This window comes from Chenopodium album, chromosome 2 (assembly GCF_948465745.1).
Source record: "Chenopodium album chromosome 2, dcCheAlbu1.1, whole genome shotgun sequence".
In the NCBI taxonomy this organism is placed as follows: domain Eukaryota; kingdom Viridiplantae; phylum Streptophyta; class Magnoliopsida; order Caryophyllales; family Amaranthaceae; genus Chenopodium; species Chenopodium album.
The window spans coordinates 71,657,485-71,681,312 of record NC_137835.1 but is presented as its reverse complement, the minus strand read 5'-3'; the positions used below and the strand labels follow the sequence as shown (position 1 = coordinate 71,681,312).

Genomic DNA, 23,828 nt, shown 5'->3' with positions numbered 1-23,828 from the left:
TGGGCACCTACCTATGGATGTTGATAGCAAATCTGCTAATATATTCCAGGTGATGATTGATAAGGTTTCAAGTAAGTTGGCTTCATGGAAGTTCATAAATCTCTCCCAACCAGGAAAGTTAATACTAATAAATAGTATTCTCATTACAATGGCTAGCGACATTATGAGCATCTTCCTTTTCCCAAAGAGCGTTCTGAAAAAATTATCCTCAATTTTCCTAAAGTTCTGGTGGGCCTCATCCATAGATAAACGACCAATCTACTGGAAAAGGGTTGAGTTGCTTCATACCCATAAAAATGAAGGAGGACTTGGGTTTAAAAATATCAGCATGCTCAACCAAGCCCTCGTCTTCAAGCAAGCATGGAGGATGAAACACAACCCTCAACTTCAGATAAGCATGATCATGGCAGCAAAATACAGAGAAGATTGGCTGGAAAAAGGTAGGAGAAACGAGACTATCAACCTAAGCTCATGGGGAGTAAGAAGTATTATGAAAGTATTTCACTTCATGAAGAATGGCATTCGTTCTAGTATCGGCAATGGAATGAAAACCTCAATTGAAAATGACAGGTGGCTTGGTATGAACTTGATAACACTCAAAGAGAGATCCGAGGATCAAGATATCAAGCCCAAAATGGTAGCCGACTTGCTGGACTATAATGGAAAATGGAAAACAGGAATTGTTTGGAAGTGGTTCCCAGGGAGTATAGCACGACAGATTCTGTCCACTAGTCTTGAAACTAGGCATGAAGAAGACCAATGGGATTGGGGGCCTGCGACATCAGGGCATTAGTCAATAAAAACAGGCTATTGGTTTGCCTTGAAACAGGATAAAGGTACGAAGGAGGAAGGATCTTTCTGGAAAAAATGGTGGAAAGAGAATTTGTGGCTGAAACAAAAATTATTTATTTGGAAGTTGATTCATAATGCACTTCCTATTGTTGATAACCTGAGAAAAAGAAACATTCAGGTTAATAGGGCTTGCACATTTTGCAAGTTGGAGGACGAAGATGCTAGTCACATGTTTCGTGATTGTGAGATAGTACAAAGGCTATGGAAATGTTCTTGGTTAGGTATAAATGCAGAAGCGTGTAGGAATATTAATATTCAGGCTTGGGTCAAGAACTACGTATCGTACCTGTGGTCCGAGGATAAAGGAAATGACGACAGACGCAATGAGTTTGTTAGCATTTTGTGGAGCATTTGGTTGGCGAGAAACAACTCCATTTTTAGAGCAAACTCCTCACACCCGGAATCCATCATCGCACTTGCTCAACCGTGGCACATTAGATGGGAATGAACAAGGGAAGGAGACCAGATGCGTGGCTTCAAGATATAACTTCAAATCTGATAACACCTTACAGAATAAGGTATGGAGTACAGGTAATACAGGGGATAGCTTTGACTTCATCATTAACACGGATGGAGCATGGAAGAAAAGGAAAAAAGGGGACTACGCTTCATGGGAGGCAGCTGTGGGATGGATAATCAATGAAAGAGGGAACAAAGTGGCACAAGGGTCTGACCCGGTTTTTGCCTCTACGCCACTTCAAGCTAAAGCACTCGCAGTGGAGCATGCCCTTAAGTATCAAGGCCTGGAAAATAAGAAAATAGAGCTGTGGACTAACTCGTCGGAGCTGGTACAGATCTTTTAAGCGACAAATGGAGCTGAACGAGAGATCAAGCCTATTATAGCTAATGTGAAACGTAGAGCTATATCCTTCTCTTCTCTTACCATTAGAAAAGTCAGTAGAAATTGTATGAATGGGCTCATAACTTAGCAATTACAGCTAGGAGACAACCTCACTAGTGTTCTTATGTTTTATTGATTGTCAAAAAATAAATAGATAAATTTAGGACCAAAAGGTAAATATTAAAAAAATTTCACACAACCATAGTCATGCTTACAAAAAGAATATGAATCACCTTCATCAAAATGAAATCATCACCGGTCATAGTAGTAATGTCGAATTTGTCATGTCATTTCTTTCATTCTTTGGAGTTTACTTGATTTCATACAATGACTTAGCTGATTTACAAACATTGTTTTCTTGTATGGGAACAACAAAACCTTCATGTTGTACCATATAAATCTATTGAGGATATTATATTTTAGGAAAATATATGATAATATTTGGTGGCCATATTTTGTGCCTAGAATATATCTTTTGATATCTTTGTGATATTTCCTAATTTTATCATATTAGGGAAACCTTGTATTATATATTGGCTATGGCCGTATCAATGAAAATCAAGCAATTGAGTTTGTTCAATTTAAAATATTCTCTCTACTTTTAGCATGGTATCAAGAGCAGGTTAAAATCCTTGATTTTTTTTCTTACAATGGTTGGAGACGATGCAATCCCTCCACCACAAACACATCACCATACCATATACATGGTTGCGCACCTTTCAGAACCACGAAATTTGGTTCGTGCTAATGACGTTTCAAGTAGTACAGTTGAGACAATAACGGGATTGTTCGGTAATGTTCATGTACCCGAAAATTGTTTGAAAGGAAAATTTGATCTTACCTCTTGGATCATTGACACAGGGGCAACTCATCATGTCACCGGAGACAAATCTATGTTATTCGATACGCAGGGTTTTGAGTGTCCTGTTGGTCTTCCCAATGGAGACACCGTATTGGCTTCTTTAATTGGTTCTGTTCGTTTGTCGGACAAGCTCACCCTAACCGGGGTTCTTTATGTTCCTAATTTGAGTTGTAATCTGCTTTCTGTGTCCCAAATTACAGATGAGCTTAATTGTACTGTCCAATTTAACTCTTATATGTGTGTTGTACAGGATCAAACGAAGGAGTTGATTGGAACGGGAACTAGGAGAGACGGACTATACTATTTTAGCAATTCAGATTCGGTGAATCATGTTGATGTGGGTGACACAAGGTTGACCTTGGAGTTGTGGCATCGTCGAATGAGTCATCCCTCTGAAAAAGTGGTTAAATTACTTCCTCATGTCAGTGGAAACAAACATAATCTTGCTAAAGGGCGTGAGGTATATATGCGTGCTAAACATCCTAGGGATAAATTTCCTTTGAGTGATGGTAGAGCATCTAGGATTTTTTAGAAAATACATTGTGATTTGTGGGGTCCGTATCGACATGCCTCGTCGTGCGGAGCTCGTTATTTTTTTACTATCGTTGATGATTATTCCCGAGCTGTTTGGATTTACTTGTTGGTTGATAAAACTGAGGTGTTTCGAATGTTTTTAGCATTTGTTGCAATGGTTGATAGGCAATTTTCTCAAAATATTAAAATTGTGCAAAGTGATAATGGTACGGAGTTTAATTGCTTGCATGATTATTTTAGTGCTACTAGTATTATTTTACAAACCTCTTGTGTGGGGACTCCACATCAAAATGGGAGGGTTGAGAGAAAACACAAACACATTCTTGAAGTTGGGAGAGCTTTGAGGTTTCAAGCCAATTTGCCTATTTATTTTTGGGGGGAGTTTGTCCTTGCCGCTGCTCATCTAATTAATCGTACACCCACTCCCTTGTTACAAAATAAAACTCCATTTGAAATTTTGTTCAACAAACCACCTTTGTTTGATGCTCTCCGTACTTTTGGATGTCTTTGTTTTGCTCATAATCAGAAAACAAATGGGGACAAGTTTGCAAGTCGGGGTAGGAAATCTATTTTTGTGGGATATCCTTTTGGGAAGAAAGGATGGAAATTGTATGATGTTGAGTCGAAAAAATTCTTTGTCTCTCGTGATGTCAAATTTATTGAAGAAGTGTTTCTGTTTAGATGCCCTGATGATGTGAATATAGTGACCACGAATTTTTCCACTAATGGTGATATCCATGAGGATTTCTTGGAGTATGGCTATTTGGATGTGCCGGAAGCCAATTTAGGTGCCGAAAATGGTGTATATGGGGAGGATAATCAAGCTGCCCCTACCACAAAGCTTGCGGCAGACCAGGCAGGGAGCTTCGCAGCCACCCCGCAGCAGACTGCCACAGACCACGAGGGGGGCGCGGAGGCAGCAGCAAGCATCACGCAAGGTGGCAGTAGTTCAGTAGGGGCAGAGTTGTACGACAGTAGCACGGCTGCGACTGAGCAGCACATCAGCAATAGCTCAGCGACGGCCGATCAGGTTGAGGGTTCTTCCGCGCAAAATCAGGGGGTCGAACTCTTGGGAAAAGGACATCGTGAAAAAATTCCTTCGGTAAAGCTTCGTGATTATGTAACTCATTCCGTTTTTGCTAATAGTCCGTCTTCGTCCTCTCCGTCATCCAATACTCCTTCAGGTACGCCTTATCCTTTGGCACACTATATAAATTGTGACATGTTTTCTGTAAATTATCGCAAATTTCTTGCAGCTGTTGTTTTGGGAAAGGATCCAAAATCTTTTAGAGAAGCCATGAAATCTGAAGGTTGGCAACGTTCTATGAAAGCAGAAATAAGGGCATTGGAAGATAATGGGACTTGGACATTGGAGCATCTTCCTCCCGGCAAGAAAGCTCTAGGTTGTCAATGGGTGTATAAGACAAAAATTTTGTCTAATGGTGATATTGAACGTCTCAAGTCTCGTTTGGTTGTGTTTGGTAATCATCAACGAGAAGGCATTGATTATGGTGAGACAGTTGCTCTGGTTGCAAAGATGACTACTATTCACGCTTTCCTTGCTATAGCAGTTTCAAAAAACTGGGAGATTCAGCAGATGGATGTTCATAATGCTTTCCTAAATGGTGATCTAGAAGAGGAAATGTGCATGAAATTACCCCCAGGTTTTGAGAGCTCGGATTCGAGTTTGGTGTGTCGTTTGAGAAAGTCTTTATATGGGTTGAAACAAGCTCCGAGATGTTGGTTTGCAAAACTCACTACTGCTCTAAAAGGGTACGGTTTTATACGGTCTTACTCTGATTATTCTCTTTCACATACACTAAAGGCAATGTTCAAATTAATGTCTTAGTTTATGTTGATGATCTTATTATTTCTGGGAATGATTCCGCTGCATTAAATGTGTTCAAAGCTTATCTTGGTGATTGTTTCAAGATGAAGGATCTTGGTCATTTGAAATTTTTTGGGCATTGAAGTTGCTCGCAGTAAATCAGGTTTGTTTTTGTGTCAACGAAAATACACCTTGGATATTGTTTCTGAAGCAGGGCTATTAGGTGCGAAACCAAGTGGTTTTCCAATTGAGCAAAGCCACAAGCTAAGTCTTGCTAGTGGTGAGTTACTTGAGTATCCTGAGTCTTATCGTAGACTGGTAGGGCGGTTGATTTATCTCTCGGTGACTAGACCGGATTTGGCATATTCGGTTCATATTCTTTCACAGTTTATGCACGAGCCTCGGATTGAACATTGGGATGCAGCTCTCAGGGTGGTTCGATATTTAAAAAGTACCCCAGGACAGGGTATTTTGTTGAGTGCAGATAGTGACCTGACTTTGCAGGGATGGTGTGATTCAGATTGGGCGGCGTGTCCTCTTACTCGTCGTTCGTTGACCGGTTGGCTTGTGTTCCTTGGAAAATCACCTATTTCTTGGAAGACCAAGAAACAGCCCACAGTTGCCACATCCTCTTCTGAGGATGAGCACCGTTGCATGTCTTCAACCACACATGAGTTAAAATGGTTGAAGGCCTTGCTTTTGAGTTTGGGTGTTGAACACCCTAAGGCGATCAAGTTGTTTTGTGATAATCAATCTGCTTTATATATAGCTCGAAATCCTGTTTTTCATGAACGTACGAAACACATTGAGATTGATTGTCACATTGTTTGTGATGCCATTACAGAGGGCTTAATTGATCCTTCCTATGTTTCCACTAAGGAGCAACTTGCAGATATTTTAATTAAGGCGCTTGGGTAGTCTCAGTTTGATCATCTTCTTTCCAAGTTGGGCATCTACAATCCCCATGCTCCAACTTGAGGAGGGGTATTGAGGATATTATATTTTAGGAAAATATATGATAATATTTGGTGGCCATATTTTGTGCCTAGAATATATCTTTTGATATCTTTGTGATATTTCCTAATTTTATCATATTAGGGAAACCTTGTATTATATATTGGCTATGGCCGTATCAATGAAAATCAAGCAATTGAGTTTGTTCAATTTAACATATTCTCTCTACTTTTAGCAAAATCTCCTCACCAAAGTTGCCATTCAAATAAACAGTTTTCACATCCATTTAATGCACAACAAATTATGAAAGCAAGCAAGAGAAATTAGTATCAGAATATATAATCAATCCCATATTTTTTGTAACGCGCACTCTAGCCTTGTACTGGTTAATTGATCTATCGGCTTTTAAAAACTTTTTCCTAAAGATCCACTTATATATATTGGGCTTGCAACTTTTAGGAAGATTAATCAACCAATTAATAATCTCCAAGTATTGTTATTTTTTTGTGGATTTATTTTAACTCACTTTTTATTCTCTTCTTCCAAAAATCAACATCAACTGACCTCATGTGTCATGACCTCTTCATATGTTCTTCGAAATAATGATATAAACAAAGTCATCATCAATTGATCAAGAAAGGTTCAATAACAAAGCAATAATAAAATCTTGTCTAAAACCTGTTATCCTTTCGGGCCCTTTTGCTTCTCCTTGGTTCCAAAACGAAATCATGAATAGTAATAGGGAGGAGGGACAATAGGTTAAGTAGTTGAAGTACTAGAAGATTATACATCATTCTTAGTGCACAGAAATTTCGAAGGAAATGTTTTTTTTTTTTTTTTGGAAGAATTTAGCATCTCTTGCTTCAATCATATTCCTAGTTTACCACATGCATGCATAAGAGTTGTTAGAAATTTTAACAAGAAAAATGATATGTTGCACTTTGAAATCCACTTGAACGATAAAAATAAAAACCAATATCTTTGCATTGTTTTTTGTTATCAGTTTGTTTGTTTGTTTTTTTTTTTTTTTTTTTTTTTTTTTTTTTTTTTTTTAATAAAAACCAAAAACATAAAATAAGAAAAAAAAATTATTTCTACTTTTTTATTGTCGGTTTTCTAAATTATCAAGATTTTAATAAATTTGACTAATTTTTTATTCATTTTATGATATGTCATATAATTTTAACAATAAATAAACCAAAAACTAAAAAACTTACAGCAATGTCATCCCTCCTATATTCAATGATTTTTGTAAGCAACATACCACAAACTACAACCAAGCCCTTATAAGCTTATCCTTATACCAGTATCTTATAAGTAGTAATGTGGACACATTCATGTGGTAATAATTTTGCCAAATAAACAAAATTTAGAAATGGTCTCCTAAGATCCTTTGCCTATGGCCACCACTAAAATAAATACTCACTCCGCCCCTTTTGACAGTCTCTTATGAACACATTTTAGTCCCAAAATATTCACCCCATTTGCTTTTTTCAACAACCATTAATATTAATTTTTTACCAAAATTCCCTCCAATTTGCAACAATATTTGTGCAAATTTAACTTTCCCATTTTTTGTTTTTCCATGTACTTTTATTATTTTTCCTCTCTATTTTTTTGCATACCCAATGTCAATTTACGTTTTCAATGTACTTTAACTATTCTTATTTGTGTTTATTAATTCCCGTGAAAAATGCCCATAAGGGACTATCAAAAGGAGACGGAGGGAGTATAATTTAGCAATAGTCTCCTAAGAACCTTTGCCTTAGACAATCAACCGGTTTAACCTTTTGGAAAATCCACCAAAAATTATGTTTATATATATCCCCCAATTTTCCTAAGGATAATATAAGTATTAAAATGGGCTTTCTTAAATGAAATATATATAGTTAAATCTATGATAAAATCACATGTAAATCGGTGTAATTAATGTTTATTTATCCTTAATATTTGCTTTTTTTGTTTTTTATACATAAGGCTAAGGGCAATGCTTATCATTTTCCTTCTTAGGACACCCTAAAGGACTTTAATTTAGGAGTACTTGATTAGATATTGTGAAGATCTAGTACAAAGGGTAATAGGGGGTGATTGAACTACTACCAAATCGGTAATCCAAAATCCTTGTCTATACTGGATTGACCATACAATTCCATTCTTATAAGTTTAGTGTGTTAAAATTTACAAAATTTTCAGGTGATAAGGTGTACTTACGGAATAACTAGTACTCATCACAATATTATGGTTTGGCTATCCAATTCGAAGTAAAATGTTGGATGATGTACCATATAATTAATGACTTTGTAGTGTTTAGCAACATAATAATAAGGTTTGAAATAATTGATAGATTATATAAATTATAAAATTAATCATGATTTTTAACTATTAGCTTAAATTATTAATTGAGATAGTCCATTAATATGGTATCAAAATTCCGCGTGGTACAAAAGTCATAGGTTCAAATTTCATCAACTCTCGTTTTCAAGTAAAATATTTCGCGATATGTATGAAGGATCCATGTTACATCCACACTTCAAGCCCCAAAGGACTCTCATGTGACCGCGTGATAAACTATATAAATCGCGATCCGGCCTTCAACCAAGTAATTAATCCAAGGCATAAAGCATTATACGCACAAGGGAAAGTTGTGTTATACTTTAGACACGAAGAAAGCAAACATTATTATCAATAGGATCAAATAGTTAGTTTTAATTTTAAGCTTAGTTGTTGCGGATTTTACTTGGGGATTTAGACTAGTATTTTTTCTTTTATAGATTAGTCGTATGTCACCCATTATTAGTCTATATATCAAGGTGAGTTTTGGCCAATGCTAGATCTAGTGGGGCTTCTAGTACAAGCAAAGAGAAACATGTTTTGTAAAATTGCCTAAAATATAAATTTTATTTTACAACATTTGTCCTACAAAAGGTTTTGTGTGAGACGGGACTCACGTGAGACCGGGCTCAATAACAAAAGGCCAACAAAAAGGCACGGGTAAACTAAACCCGATCGCGAGGCCCGCGACACCAACTCTGCCTTAGTACTGCTTCTTCCTCCATTTTCTTGGATTGTTTTTCGTCATTGTTGATACTCCGAAGAAGAAGGTTGAGCTTTGAAGATCGGCTTCCGAGTCTAGATCGAGAAACTATCGATTCTTTGATACTTCAACCTTTCTCTCTCCTACAATAACTAAAAATGAAGTTATAGGAGAGAGAAAATCAAATCAAAAATCTGGTTTTTCATTTGATTTCTGAACTATTTACTTCATTATGCTTTCACCATTCGAATTTATCGATTCCAAAAAACTTGTTTTGTAAATAAATGTTAATTGTTACCTAATATAGTTATGAAGAAATTGCATGCCTGGTAAATCTTTAGCTTTCTTGTTATTTCAGAAGATAATGTCGGTGGGTACTCACATAATCATCAACTTCTCCCCCTTTTTGCTAAAGCTAAAAACAAATGATGAATGAAGCTATAAATGTCCTTCACATGTGTTAATATCAAATACATGACACTAATATTTTAATATCTAACAATAATATTATAATACATGACACTAATATTCTTATACATGACACTAAATTCTTATACATGACACTAATATTTTAATATCCGACAATAATATTCTAATACATGACACTAATATACTTATACTTGACAATAATATTCTTATACATGACATTAATATTTTAATATTAGACAATAATATTTTAATATTAGACAATAATATTCTAATACATGACACTAATATACTTATACCTGACAATAATATTCTTATACATGACACTAATATTTTAATATCTGACAATAATATCTAATACATGACACTAATATACTTATACATGACAATAATATTCTTATACATGACAATAATATTCTAATACATGACACTAATATACTTATACCTGACAATAATATTCTTATACATGACACTAATATTTTAATATCTGACAATAATATTATAATACATGACACTAATATACTTATACCTGACAATAATATTCTTATACATGACACTAATATTTTAATATCTGACAATAATATTCTAATACATGACACTAATATTCCTAGCTAACACCTAACCATACTAATCTATTACCAAACAAAAGATTCCTAACACTTGACCATACTAATTTTTTACCAAACAAAATAAACCTAATACCAGACTATAATAAACAAATATCTGACATTAATTACTTAATATCTGACATTTAAAATATGTCTAACAATATATTATAATATCTGACAATGATATTCTAATATATGGCGACAATAATATTCTAATATCAAACCTTACAAGTTTACTATCATGCATACATTAAAGTTTAATGTCTGACATCAAAAGTTTTATATTTGACATTATAAGTTTTATATCAAACATTAAAAGGTTAATATCTGACATTTCTTGTAAAATATGTTACTCCGATACTACATACTCTAAAAAGCTTGATCAGATAATGAAATTTTACTGCACATTATGCAATTCAAGTTGTATGAATGCTTTTTAATGGACTATTCTTGTAAAATACAGCTATATATGTATCGGATGACTCAGAGCATATTCCGCTTCATATTGCCGATAAAGCAGCCGAGCTTCTATTTGGGAACATCAGTGCAGAAAATTAGTACAAGTCATATAAGTTCTTGACAAAGAATAGAATTTGAGAAGGTCGCCGCCATTGTTGAGAGTCCTTTCATGGTTGAAGGTTTGCAGAAGAAAGCAATAGAGATGAAGGAGAAGAATAAGAACTGAAGAAGAATATAAATCGGGCCGCGCACGGGCCTATTAATAGAACGGACTCACAATATTTTTCCTTTGCCCTATAATTAAGTGTATGACATTGCTAGGTAAAATAATCATCTAAACAATGTGTTCAATTAGAAGGGTGAAACTTTCCACTAGTTAAAGTAATAGAGAAAATAATTAAAACACATGAGGAAAGCCAATTGAAAGAGGTCTTACTTTTTAATCTTTGATGAAATCAATTGCAACAATAAGCCAATCAAACAATCATATGTGCAACGTGTGTCTAAAGTTAACCCAAATTAATTTAATCAAAATTATAGTAAAAAAATAAAAATAAAAATAAAAAACCCATTAATTTTACATGATGGATAAAAATTCATATTCAAAAGCTAAGCCAATAATCTAAAGAGGTCATACTTCTTCAAATTTAGAACATACACTTTAATTGACATTAAAATAAAATCTACCACGTATAAATGCATAGTTGTATGATTTACCAACAAAAAGAAAACAATTGATGCGATATGTTTGCTTCCGTAATCAAGATATCTCCAATCATTTGTGCTTTCATCTGTTCATCATTACGATGCCGCCACATTTCTAAAGGAGATCAAAATATTTAATATTAGTGACGTAAATTATTTCACTATCAAAAGTTTCAACGTCCAAATATCTTGATAATTAAATTATTGTATGTACGTATGTCAATTGCATGATGAAATTATATGTTCCTCGTGATATTGTAACGTAAGTAGCTTGCCACCTGTGTTACTTTTAATTTATTAAGATCTACGTACACTTATTGTGGGTTATATTGCGAGGTTATGATTTTGGAAAGGTAACATGTAGGTCCTATTGTGAGGGATCCTTGATAGTGTACATGACTTGTGGGAATCCTTAGTACAATGCACCATTGGTTTGGATTAGTTAATCGAGCCCCATAAGTGTGATTGGATCGGAGAAAGAGGCGAGGTTGATTTAGGTTATCGCACGTTGGCAATTTGTGGCCGGTGTCAAGCACTAGGTCATGTTGGCGTGCGTATGTAATGGTTCGTATTTTTAGAGAGAGATTGAGAGATGACGAGATTTGGCAGGAGTAGGAAAAGAAAAAGGAGGTGTATATGAGACCGAAAGCATATTAGGGTAAAGATGACTTAGCTTTTTTTAGCCTTAATTATAAGTATGGGAATAAGAAATAACTTTTTACACTTGTGTTGGTCTGTTGGATAATATCTAGAGAATTTTGTGTGGGGGTCAACAACAAGTCATTTGAATTTAATTTTGTGATGTTTTATTTGAATTGGATTTGGTCATGTTAGGCTTATTATGTTATGTAGAATTAGGGTTGCAAATGATCTGAGCTAAGTTGAGCCCAGTAAAGTTCTAATCTATCCGATCTTAGCTTGCTAAGTATTTTAGTGGTTAATTTATTTTGATCATTTACAGATTTTGTTCAATCAAGCTTAGCATGTTAAGAGTTTGGCTTGTTTCAATTTTTGTTTATGAACGACCTCGTTTACATTTTAAGTCTAAGCTCAAGCTCAAGGTCAAATGAGCTTAAATCAGGCTTAGTCAAATAAACAAGCATTAATCATTTTAAAATGATTTCTTTTTAGCTTATATGCATTGATTTTATTTATATAAAATTCTTTTTAGTGTTTTGACAGAAAATGGTAATGTTTAAGTTTTTATGCCTATATAATAAAGTAAATAATTTGTAGTTTTACTAACAGGTACAAATAAAAGATGTATAAAAATAATAATGTAACTTAAAAACAATTAAGCAACACATATTTGTTAGAGTTTGAATGAGCTTTAACGAGTTATATAATCAACCATGACTCATGAGCAAGCTTATAAACGAACTTAGACGACTAGTGGCACTATTTGTAGTTCGTTAACATTGCTTATCTACACCCCCTATATAAAATATATATTTTGACATATACCACGTATTTGTATGTTGATATGCTCATTATTTACTCAATATGTAGATCCAATAGTATTGTGATTAATTTCAAGTGGGTTATATTTTAATTTGATACAACTAACCCACTTAAAATAAATACCTATGTTCCATTTTTTTTTTTTTACCCTATTTGACTTTTCATAGTCTTCAATATGCATCTAAAATGTATACATATTCATATAATACATCTAAAATTAATAAAAACTTGATAATATATATGAACTTTTGTGAAAAACTACCTTATACAAGTCAATTTTTGTGAAAAACCACCCTATTAAAAAAAATGTTGTAAAAAACTACTTTTTAAACAATAGAAGTTATAAGAAACGACTTGTTGTGAATAACTACCTTAATTATATACATCAAACTTTGTGAAAAACTAACTTATAAAAAAATTGTTGTAAAAAACTAGCTTATAAAAACTATATGTTGTAAGTTGCTACCATGTGCTTAATTATGGGTAATAAGGGGGCTATGGAGAAATTGGGTGGATAAAAGAAAAACAAAAAGTGATTGAAAATGGATCATTAAACTTATTCAATGCAATAATTTGGCAAAAGGCAGCTTTTTACAACATTAATTGTTTTATAAGGTAGTTTATTTGTTACAAAAAAAAAAAAAAAAAAAAAAAAAAAAAAAAAAAAAAATTAATAAGGTATTTTTTCACATAAAATGACTTGTATAACGTAGTTTTTCACAAAAAGTCCTACGGAGTATAAGAAATTACCTTATAAAACAGTTAATGCCCGCTGTAAAAAGCTACCTTTTGTCAAATTATGCATTGAATTAGAGACGTTTAATGATTCATTTTTAATCATTTTTTCTCCTTTTCCATCCAATTTCTCCATAGCCCCCCTTATAACCCCTTATTTCCCTTCTATTTCATTGTTAAATTAAGCCCACGATAGCAACTTACAACATTTAGTTTTTTATAAGGTAGTTTCTTACAACAACTTTTTATAAGGTAGTTTTTCACAAATTTTGATGTATATAAGTTAGTTTTGAATCCAGCAACATTCACATGACTATATTATCGTATCAATTATACGTATATTAATGAGAATTTATGGTTCAAAAACTTTTGTATACACCCGTTTTACACTAATATTACTGTACATCGAGCAGTATAAGGGTAACTTTTACCTAATTTTAGGGTAACTTTTTGCCTTTTTTGGGGTAACTTTAAACATAATACGGAGTACAATTTTTATATATATAGACAATAAGAAAAGTTTTATAATGGTAATTTAATTACATTCAATCACTAATAATCGATTTTTAGTCATTTAAAATGTGATTCTTTATTAATAATTTTTATTTGTATTGGATTACTTTTATGCATATTAGGGTAACTTTTATTTATTTCAGGGGTAACTTTTGATCAAATTAGTCTATCTTTATAGTAGATGTACAATAATTATTGTACACTCGATTTTTTTAAAGTTTGTGTTTATGGTTAAAGTTTTTACTTTTGACCCAAATATTAATAATGAGGCAAAAAAAAAAAAAAGACTTATGAAGTATTTGTTACGATTGAAATGTAAAAGTATGAATTACTCTTGTATAGTACATATACATTAATTATTCAGCTGTCATACCTGCCCTTTTTTTTCTTGACATGTGCTTATAGCGGGTTAGTCGCACACAAAACGCATTAGTTGAAAACAAACTTCACACGTATTGTCCATGTATGATTTTTATGAATTCATTATTTTTCACTCTCTCTCTCTTTTTTTTTTTTTTTTTTTTTTTTGACGAACATTATTTTTCACTCTTGAGTCTTAAAAGCCACAAATTGATTAATTTGACATTGTCAGAATTTATATTATGTTATATTAAAACTTTTAACGTATCTAAAATTCTATTATTTTGTTAGAACTTGTCTCAAATTAATTGATAAAAAATAATTATAAAAAAAATCTGTCTACATTTTCTAATTATATAAAAGTTTATTATATTTTGCATTTTTATAAGAACTTTATCTTTACTTCGTAATTTATTATTTAGATTTATAAGATGTATGATAAAATAAGCTAAGTTAAAATAAAATGAAACAAATTAAATAGACCCTTAATAGTGTTTTATCTTACATATTGTTAACGCTAATATACCATATTACCATACACAATGCACCGTGCACCGGTGCACATCACAGTGCACCTTCCTTCCTGATATTTGAAAAGTAATTTATATTAAGGAAATTTAATTCGCCGCAAGATTGCACAACATTATTTTTATATATGTTTACTTCAAAAAAAAAATTAAATAAAAATAAAAAAAAAAATTAAAAAAAAAAATTAAAAAATGTTATGAAATATTTGTGGATATCCATTATCCTCCTTTGTATCATTCCGGAACAATCTAGATCTAGGGTTATCCAATCAAACCCTAATATATTGTATGTATATATACACCTTATCATATGGAATAATATACACAGATTTATTCTCTCCTCAATTCTTCTCTTATTCCCTATATTTCACAACACGTTATCAGCACCATAACTCTAAATTGATTTTGATAGCAATTAAAGCACCATGGATTCGCATGGCTAATTAAACTTAGATCTCAACCAAAAGAATTTAATCACATCTCATCGGGCGTCAACTACTTTCTCAGTAAATCGATTCTTGACGCTTTATTTATAAACTGATTGATTTATTTTTGAACAAGAATATTAATAGATATTGCCCCTCCTACAATCTCATTCTATGTTATTGATTCGTGTTAATTATTATTTTCGATATTGTGCCAATATCTATATTCTACAAAGTATATGTGAGTGGTCATAAATTCATGATAATTTGACAATTTGTATTGTTATGATATTGCGGCACGTCGGTACTATCCTAATTTTTCTAATTGATAACTACTTTATATTACCAATTGATCCCTTTGACTTGTGTTTGATACACATTACTTCTAATTGGATTCTTTATTAGCGGATTTAATCAGTGAAGGTATCTTAAATTTGGTATAATTTAAGTCTGCCATGAGTTTATGGAGTAGACGTTACGAAGTATTAGAATTCCATTGGGTTCAATTAATAATTACTTCGTATTATCTAGTTTTGGTTGATTTTGAGAATAGTCCTAGTTTTACCTTGATAAGTTTGGTGTTATAGTCAACAAATTATGCCAATATAATTAGTCTATTTCATGATTTTTCCAGTTGATTAGCTTTATTGCATGGTTTTGTAATTTGATACATTTACTACTCGTACTAATTATAAGATTATGAATTATTCATTATACTTTATTATGAATATATTTATCAAACTTATTTCTCATTGTATGTTTAGTTTGTATTATAGATGGCATGTGTTTGGTATATTAACTGTATTGATGGTATATTAAGTTCATTGTAAAGGGAAGACAAACTAATTTTGGTTTGTTAAGAAGTATTCATATTGGGCTTTAAATCTTGGACTAATTTTATTGGAATGCATTGAAGTCTTTAGTGACGATCGTAATATACTTGTACTTTTATGATCCCTAAACCTTTATTAACCAAAGAATAATTTTGGGTGAAAGTTAAATTTCTATATACAATAAATTTGGTTATGAAGTAGTTTGACTTTGTATTAATTAATTATTGATTAGCGATTAATTTTTAGGAATATTATTTACTGCTTAGTGTTTTTTTTTTTAGTGACTAATAGTGTTGTCTATTGTGTCAATGAAATGAGGATTGAATGGTTGGGTATTCGATTAGAGTTTGAGGTTTAATTTTTCATCATCAATTGATTACTGTTGTAATTTTCTTTATCTCGACTTGCTTATTTGCGGTTAAAATATTTGTGATTAAGTTGGCTGTTGCAATTTGCCAAAGGGTTGCTTGTTATTATTATTGGTGATTTTGTTCAAATTGGTCATGTAATAGCTTCTTGGCGGTTGAATTATTAGTGATCAAGTTAATTACCGTATTGATTTGGTTAAACTAATGCGCTAGAATATTCTGATACATTGAAACATTGATTGATGTGTGATTGAATTTGATAATATGATATTATTTGTCTGCTTGAAGTTAGATTATTGGAATGAATGTAATTTGAATATGATGTGCGGACCTGAAGTTCCTTATATTTATAAAGAGTAATCACACATATAGACTTAAAGTTCCTAGATTGAACTTATAAAGGGCTCAAAACCCTTAAGAATAATACAAAGAAATGTGCATGATCTACAAAGCTAAAGCATGTTGCATGGTCTACAAAGCTAAAGCATGATCTTCAAGATATGTTGTTGGATTCATTTCATGTCCCATGTGCAAGGATTAGGGGGATACGGTTTTAATTATTCCATTATTTTATCCTTGCACATAAATAATAAAATATATTGATGGTCAGTTTGGTTCATACATTAACTTAAATATTAACGATTTACTTAATAGAAGTGGCCACATGTTCGTTATTTAAATATTTTGAAATGATACCATCTTGAAGATGGATATAAATGTCATTGATCATATACTAATTATAAATGCTCTAATTAAAATTATTGTACCAGAAGGATAACATCGGTTACTAATGAACCTAAAGCACGTCTGAAGCGTTGTAGTCCAATAGAGTTAAAATATAACAACCTTCGGAAAAGGAATGGAGCAACTATTGACAATGACAAATTTGAGGAAATGATAAATCCCATTACATATCTAGAAAAAATCACTTTTAGTAAAATTTATATGCTTCATGATTATATAAAAGACTCCAAAAGAGTATGAAATATTCAACAAGATTAACATGTATCAAGATTATAGTCAAAACTCCAGCAGAGTATGAGTAAATTATTGGATAAAATATTTGTTGATCGCCTTGCCAATTGTATAAAGAAACACATGTTGATATTCAAATATCACATCAAATTCATGGTCATGCATAACGTAAGATTAATAATAAAGTGATCACTAGTGTTAGAAAACTGACCAGAGTTTAATTTAGAAAAGTGATTGGATGTGATAATTAAATTAGGCCATCCGGGTTGAATAATTACCCGTTATGGAAACCTGAAGTTTCATTTGATAATGTGCTGACGCTCTCTCAATGTTAAATATATGAAATGAATTGAATGGCAAGACATAACATTGAGATTGAGCTATATTTGGATTGTGATTCATAATAATTTGTATATATGAGAATTGGGGGTTAATAAGTTTTAATTTCTTATATAAAAGAGTAATGGGTGACCAGAAGTTTACCAAAATAACTTATATATTATTGTCAACTATTATGTGACCAGAAGTTCATCAAATACACTATTTAAGTCTTTAAAGATCCAAAAGATCACCACCTAGTAGAATTACGAGCAAGTAATTTATGCTTGTATAACAATTCTTTTGATTGGGGTTATTATATGTCAGCACATATGAAATAGGAGAAGAAAGAAAAACGTACAACTGCACAACATATGTCTCCCCATTGACATTGATCTCCAGAAGAGAAAATATTATTGAAAATTTAATAATAAATACACATGAAATATAAAGTTAATGAATAAATAATTCTTCATTGAAATTGTTCTCCAGAAGAGATAAATTTTGATTGTGATCCTCCTAATGAAGTGAATTTTATTAATGCAAATCTGTCTACTAAGTTGGTATATAATAAGATGCCCCTATAAATGAGATATTTTACCAACTTAAGGGGAGAAGAACGAATTAGCAAAAGTTGGAAAAATTAATTTTAATAAATAAATAATAAATATGATCCCTATAATGGTAGTTTGAAAAGTTATATATATGCCAACTTTTGTATATACATTATCAAGATATGTTGCACATTTATGATTTGATTTGTATTCAGTTATGACTCATGTTGCATAGCGTTGAAGATACATTTTGGTCATATTAATTATGTGTATACATTGAGATAAAATCTTGCCAATTGTACTTGAATCACTACACCTGAAGTGTAGGTTGTATATGATCGGTTCCAAAATAAAGATATGTTTAATAGATATGATATTTGGCAAGATAGTGCAGTTAACACTAATAGTGTAATAGTATATAAATACCATAGTGAATGAAATACCCTAAAAGTGGTATAGATATTTGAATTATTATAATAGATGGCCTATGATGTAAGAAAAATTATGATGGTACCAATGAAAAATGTATTCAGATATCATTGTTAAAATAGCATGCAAATTAAAATTGTACCTTGAGGAATTATATGATGATACCGGTATATGATGGAACCGATAAATAATGCATATGCATGATATAATGGACTAGTGAATAAGGGATCTAGAATATATGTCCATTTTAATGTCGACATAATGATAATAATAAAAGTTTATCATGGACCAGAAGTCCAAAGAAATATGGATTTTTAAAATCCACACTGTACAGTGTCTTGCATTATTTCGAGTCTTATTTATGTTCATATGCATGTGTGAGTCTTAGGTTATTGGATTATTCATTGCATATGTTCGAAGTTGTAAATGCATTAGTCATTGTATAAGTTGTTTATCATATTTTTATATCTCATATTGCATGCTTTAATTTCTAAATAATAATTTTGGTGTGTCAATGTTCATTCAAAGTATAGTAAGATACATTTACAATTTTGATGGAAAATTAGAAAGAAATACTTATGTTCCTATGGGCTTATACTTGTGATGAAAATATTGAAAACGTCGATTTAATAACATGTTATGAATCATGTAAGAAGAGTTCCTGAAGAACTTATATACGACGTATTTAAATAATCAGCCCTACAAATTTTTGAATATTACAATTATCAAACCTTTGAAAATTTTATGTGACTACATCATTGACATCTCACCTGAAGTTTGAGTATATAAGAGTTAGTGAGATTTACTATTTGTATATGTAGAAAAATTATCGTGTAGTTAATTATGAAACTTCTAAAGAAACGGGATACTTATGCGTGAGACTGTTTCTTATGGTCCAGAAGAACCATGATTAATGTATATAATTGCATATGTTATATTATAATTCACATGAGATTGAAGAACGACATTAATAATGTCAAGTTTTGTCATCAAATGATTATTAATGAATGTTTGATCAAATAATAATTATCAATTTCTATTATTAACGACTTCCAGAAGAAGTCATAACCGCATAAGTTTAATTTTTAAATCAACTATTAAACAGAGATTTGAAAAATGATATTAGAGATAAACACATGTATGGTGAAATGAAGACACTTCACATGTTCACGTGAGGACCTGAAGAATTGAAGATGCAACTTCAACTTAGGAGAGTCGAAGATCAACGGATGATACTTTACTTACTACATATGAGAAGATATCCAAACATATTGGATTCATCGTTGCGGTACTAGAAGATCTCAAGTACAGTTATGTATTCATCAGGGGGAGAAAATACGCGCTGCACTCTTTTTCCCTTGACCATGGTTTTGTCCCAAATTAGGTTTTCCTGGTAAGGTTTTTAATGAGGCGGCATCTCGAGCGTATTACGAAGAATGATGTACTCTTTTTCCTTCACTATGTTTTTATCCCAAAGGGTTTTTCTTAGTAAGGTTTTAATGAGGCACAATCTTCGATAATGGACATCCAAGGGGGAGTGTTATGAAATATTTGTGGATATCCATTATCCTCCTTTGTATCATTCCGGAACAATCTAGATCTAGGGTTATCCAATAAAACCCTAATATATTGTATGTATATATACACCTTATCATATGGAATAATATACACAGATTTATTCTCTCCTCAACTCTTCTCTTATTCCGTTTATTTCACAACAAAAAAAGTAATACGAGTATAAAATTGAAGATTCCTAAATTTTAGGGTTATCTAGTTTAGTGGTATCATGATTGATGGCCACACTAAACCTTTAGGAAGGAACAAAACACCATGGACACTTGTGAATCCATGAGATGAATCACCTACTGTGTACAAAATTTTTAAAATATTTCTAAATATAGGTTGGTCAAATAATGTGTGTATTTAATAACTACGGCTTGAGAGTGAGGGATAGCTCAAGTGGTTAGAGCTTTCCTCCCGATTCCAGGAGATCTTGGGATCGATTCTCAACCCTGGCCTTGTGGCTCTCTAAAGACCAAAAATAAAATAAAAATAAAAATAAATAAAAAAAATAACTACGGCTTTGTAGCAATATCTCACCCACCATTCTAGGAAGTAGGAACCACACGTTTCAAGAATGTCATATCATTCCCAATCCTCATTAATTAATTTGGGTCTAGTACGAGTAGTCCCACAGTATTAATAATTTGGAATGTTAATGGTAGTGCCGCTTTATTTAATTACAAAGAACTCTTGTATTATTTTTCGGTTGCATTGGTTTGTTTATCTTGAATTATTGCTATACTTTATTTTCTTTTCATTGAAGTTTTCATGAGTAACAGGCTAGTAGATGACGTTGACAACATGAATTTGACGATAAGGCTGGTTTTTATAGTGGGAAAGATTTTGATATTAGAAAAGTTCATTATCAACTATGTTGTTATTGTTAATTTTAAACCTTTACATAATATGTTTATATTGTTTCCCAAATTTTCGTATTTTTATTATTCCTAGAGTTCAATGAGCAATTTGGAAATAGTTGGATTTGATGCAGAAAATAACTAATTAATAGTTTTGTTTTGACTATGAGTTGTGTTTAATTTGAATCTAAAAGGGTATTTAGAATTATTATTGGTGTTAATTTTATAAACGTATGGTTTTTATGAACTTGTATTACATATATTTGCTAGATTTGGGTATTATTTTTCCTATCCGTAAATGAGTTTGGTTATTCCTCTATGCTTCATAGCAAATATGAATGGTTTGATTTAACAATTATTTACCCATATAATTTGTTTGTGAAATCCTATGTCTAATGCCTTGAATGTTTGTAAATTGTACGAAGTAAGCCTAAGGCACGTGTGAAATTATTTATAATTTATGTATTGAATTATGTTTTATATTTCAAGTATGCATTGGCGGATCTACACGTGTGCACACTGAGTCACGTGACTCAGCAGTGCCAAAAAAAAAATTTAAAAAAAAAGGGGGGGGGGGAACGCGTGAAGAAAGAAGCGAACAACCAAACCACAACTCACAACCCTAACTCCCTCTCTCACATCAACCAGCTGACCAAACACCCCTAAATCAATTTTCCCACTCTCACTCCTGTTCTCCTCTTGCAAATTCCATCAATTTCTTCTCTTTCTAATTTACTCCATGTTACCAAATCAATTAATAATGTCTTCAATCAATTAAATCTTCTCAATTTTAAAATTTCAACAATTTTTTTATCCGGAAAATGAGATTATTGTACGAAATGGTAGCCCGGGGAGCGGTGGTACTAGCGGAGTAAACGTCTGCTGCTTCATTGTGATTGGTTGAATTTTGGAAGTTTTTGTTGAATTTATGTTTTAATTGATAGTATAATTAATGAATTAATCTGAAGTTAGGGTTTATTTTTGCTTTAGTGTATACTTTTAATGATTTTTAAAGGGATTTTGGTGGGTTTAATATTGGGTATTCATGATTATGTTTAATTGAATTGAACTTTTGTTGATGCAATTTGGTTGTTCATCGTTGTGTTTCATTGATTTTATTGTAGTATTGGTACTTTGGTAGTGTTGGTTATTTGGTTACTGTTTGGTCTTTGATTTGTTTCAGAATTAATTGCTATATGGTTGTGTTAATGTCTTCAATTGAATTGCTGAATTTCTATGAACGTGTTCAATTGCTGAATTTTTTATTAATTCTTGTAAAAAATTTGTTAATTTTAAGCTCAATCTTTTCAATTTTTCCTGCTAAAATTTCCAGTAATTCTAAAATTATTATTCTAATTATGGTAAAAAAGATAGATGTAGTCCATTGAATGCTAATGGACTTAAATTAACATCTCATATTTTACATCTCTTCCAAATGAGGTTTCTGATCATTGGAGATGATGCCTTTTTTTTCTTAATTAATATTAAAATTATTTGTTGGGAAATGACGATAAACCATCGTATTTAATCTTTTCCATCTTAGATTACTTGAAATTTTTTGTACTTAGCTTAAACATGGACATGGTGACTCATAGGTATGGAAATCCTGGATCCGCCACTGCAAGTATGATATGAATTTATATACTTATATACATGAAGTTGAATTGAATTATAAGAATAATGAATAAATTGAACATGAAATACTTACACATATATATGGACCTGAAGTTCCTTAAAATTATAAAGGTTTTGAAACTTAAAAATGATATAAAGATACGTATATGACCTAGAAAATTCTATTAGTTTCTAATAAAGTATGTTGCTAAAAAGCACCCACGATACTAATGCGTCTATATAAGTGAATGAGAGTTCATGTGATTAAAAGGAAGCATATTTTCATTATGTTTTCGTAATTACAAATCATTGAAAAGCTTAATTAGAATTGTAAAGATGATTACATATTAACTATTGGACCAAGAAACAATATTTTTAAGTTTATAAATTGTAATATGACATTGTGAGAAACTATACATAATCAACGTTTTATTATGCCCATAAATATAAGAGGTTTCGTTTTTTTTTTTTAAGATGAATGTAATTGGGCATGAGGAACATGATAAGTGTTCTATAAGTATAATAATTTTATATAAGCATGTTTTTGCTAAAAGGAACACGTTACTTGAAACATGACATTGCCAAAGGATTTTAAAGGTTGTTGGATTGATTCATTCCATACCCCCATATCAAGGATTAGGGGGAGATTGTACGTAATTCTTGCATATAAATAATAAAATATATTGATGGTCAGTTTGGAATATACATTAACTAAAATATTAACTATTTACTTAATAGAAATGGCCACATGCGTATTATTTAAATATTTTTAAATGATACCATCTTGAAGATCGATGGATATAAATGATTGATCATATACTAATTATAAAGCTCCAATTAAATTATTGTCCCAGAAAAACAATATCAGTTACTAATGAACCTAAAGCACGTCTGAAGCGTTGCAGTCTAATAGAGTTAAAATATAAGAACTTTTGGAAAAGGAATGGAGCATCTATTGACAATGATGACAAATTTGAGGAAATGATAAATCTCATTACATTTTTAGAATAAAATCACTTTTAGTAAGATTCATATGTTCCATGATTAGGTAAAAGACTCCAGAAGAGTATGAAATGTCCAACAAGATTAACATATATCAAGATTATAGTCAAAACTCCAACAGAGTATAAATAAGTAATTACTAGATAAAACATTAATTAGTTGATTGTCTTGTCAATTGTATAAAGAAACAC

At 31.7% G+C, this 23,828-nt stretch overlaps 1 protein-coding gene across 1 annotated transcript; it reads left to right on the top strand.

Annotated features, from left to right (window-relative positions):
• The first annotated feature begins 2,343 nt into the window (after nucleotides 1-2,343).
• On the top strand, nucleotides 2,344-5,835 carry LOC145575240 (uncharacterized). Its single transcript, XM_081633134.1, has 4 exons — nucleotides 2,344-3,015; nucleotides 3,616-4,492; nucleotides 4,589-4,828; nucleotides 5,132-5,835. The coding sequence occupies exons 1-4, from the start codon at nucleotides 2,344-2,346 to the stop codon at nucleotides 5,833-5,835; spliced, it is 2,493 nt and encodes an 830-aa protein (XP_081489260.1).
• Nucleotides 5,836-23,828: the final 17,993 nt, after the last annotated feature.

Excerpts from the sequence above, each read along its gene's own strand:
- LOC145575240 (XM_081633134.1), top strand. The coding sequence starts at position 2,344 with ATGGTTGGAGACGATGCAATCCCTCCACCACAAACACATCACCATACC. Across the intron at positions 3,016-3,615 it reads ATCTTGCTAAAGGGCGTGAG|AAAACAAATGGGGACAAGTT; the intron begins GTATATATGCGT and ends GCTCATAATCAG. Across the intron at positions 4,493-4,588 it reads TCCCGGCAAGAAAGCTCTAG|GCATTGATTATGGTGAGACA; the intron begins GTTGTCAATGGG and ends ATCAACGAGAAG.